At 60.3% G+C, this 1497-nt stretch overlaps 1 protein-coding gene across 1 annotated transcript in view; it reads left to right on the forward strand.

Annotated features, from left to right (window-relative positions):
- The window catches only part of LOC125487823 (lysophosphatidic acid receptor 6-like), a 30032-nt gene extending 28804 nt beyond the window's left edge, over positions 1-1228 (forward strand). The window contains exon 2 of the mRNA XM_048620196.1: positions 161-1228. Coding sequence (XP_048476153.1) covers positions 214-1209 — 996 coding nt within the window. The 5' untranslated portion in view covers positions 161-213 and the 3' untranslated portion in view covers positions 1210-1228. The remainder of the gene's footprint in view (positions 1-160) is intronic.
- Positions 1229-1497: the final 269 nt, after the last annotated feature.

A 1497-nucleotide genomic window follows, 5' to 3' on the forward strand; every position in this document is an offset into this window, starting at 1 on the left:
ACAAGGCTAGAAAAAGCGGGTGCTAGTTCTCTTTGAAACATTTGCGAGGTCTTTTCGTTGACGATTTTTTTCGGGTGTTTCTTTGGTCCTGGGACAAACGAGCAGCGTCGCCAACTAATCTCTCTCTCCTTCACCACCCCCAAACCCCGTCACCCTTAAGGAAGGCCTCTCCCAAGCTTGAAGACAAGCGGGAAAATAGCGGTCGGCAGCAGAATGGGGGTCGCGAATCAAACCTGCGAGAGCTCCAAGCAGTTGTCGGACCGCTTCTACGTGACAGCCTTCAGCATAATCTTCTTGTTCGGGTTGCTGTTCAACAGCCTGGCCCTGGTCTTCTTCTTCCGCTTCACCAAGATCCGCTCACAGACCACGGTCTACATGAAGAACCTGGCCTGCACCGACCTGCTGTTGGTGGGCTCTCTGCCGGTGCGGATCCTGTTCTATGTCAGCCGCCGGCAGTTCCCATGGCGGCTGTGCGAGCTCACGGGCCTCGTCTTCCTGGTGAACATGTACGGCAGCATCTTCTTCCTCACGTGCATCAGCCTGGACCGCTGCGTCGCCATCTGCTTCCCGATGAAGTCGCGGCTGAACTCGCTCCGCGGCCGCGCCAAGTGGATCAGCGCCGGCGTCTGGCTGCTGGTGGTGGGCGCCAGCATCCCGCCTTACCTGGTGATCCCAAAGTCCGACAACGAGACCGGCGCCTGCCCGCTGTGCTTCGACAAGAAGCCCAGCTACGTCACCAACCCGGCCACGGTGGCGGCCACCCTGCTGGTGGGCTACGGCATCCCGCTGGCCACCATCTTGGTCTGCTCGCTGTCCCTGCTGCGGGCGGTGAGGCGCAGCTCCGCCACCCGCATGGACTACGTCGACTGGCGCAAGATCCGCAACATGGTGGCGGCCAACGTGGTCATCTTCGTCGTCTGCTTCCTGCCGTACCACACGGTGCTGCTGCTGTACGTCACGGTGCGCACCCCGGAGCGGGAGCTGACGCTGCGCGCCTCCTACCGCGCCACCATCGCCGTGGCGTGCCTCAACGCCATCTTCGACCCGCTGGCCTACTACTTCGCCACGGAGACCTTCCAGAAGAGCGTCGGCGTGAAGGCCTTGAAGAACGCGCTGACGTCCAACACGGACAGCGCCGAGGGCAACAACCGCTCGCTGTCCCCACAACGGGCGAAGCTGGGGCACAGCGCCCGGACGATAATGACTTGAGAGATAAGAGACATCGTGTGGGCGGGTGGTTGTTGTGGTTGGGGTGGGGAATGGTTTGAGCATGAAATGGCCGCGCAAGGGGCGGCAGCACTGTGGGTGGGTGGGTTGAGTTCTAACAGAAACAAAGTTGTTGGAAAAGCTCTGCATCATCCGCTGTACCCGTTGTGGCCTCCTCTACATCACACCTGCACATCTGCCAATGTGGTATACTGCATCCGCTGTACCCGGTGTGGCCTCCTCTACATCACACCTGCACATCTGCCAATGTGGTATACTGCATCCGCTGTA

This window comes from Rhincodon typus, chromosome 45, assembly GCF_021869965.1.
Source record: "Rhincodon typus isolate 14 chromosome 45, sRhiTyp1.1, whole genome shotgun sequence".
Lineage (NCBI taxonomy): Eukaryota > Metazoa > Chordata > Chondrichthyes > Orectolobiformes > Rhincodontidae > Rhincodon > Rhincodon typus.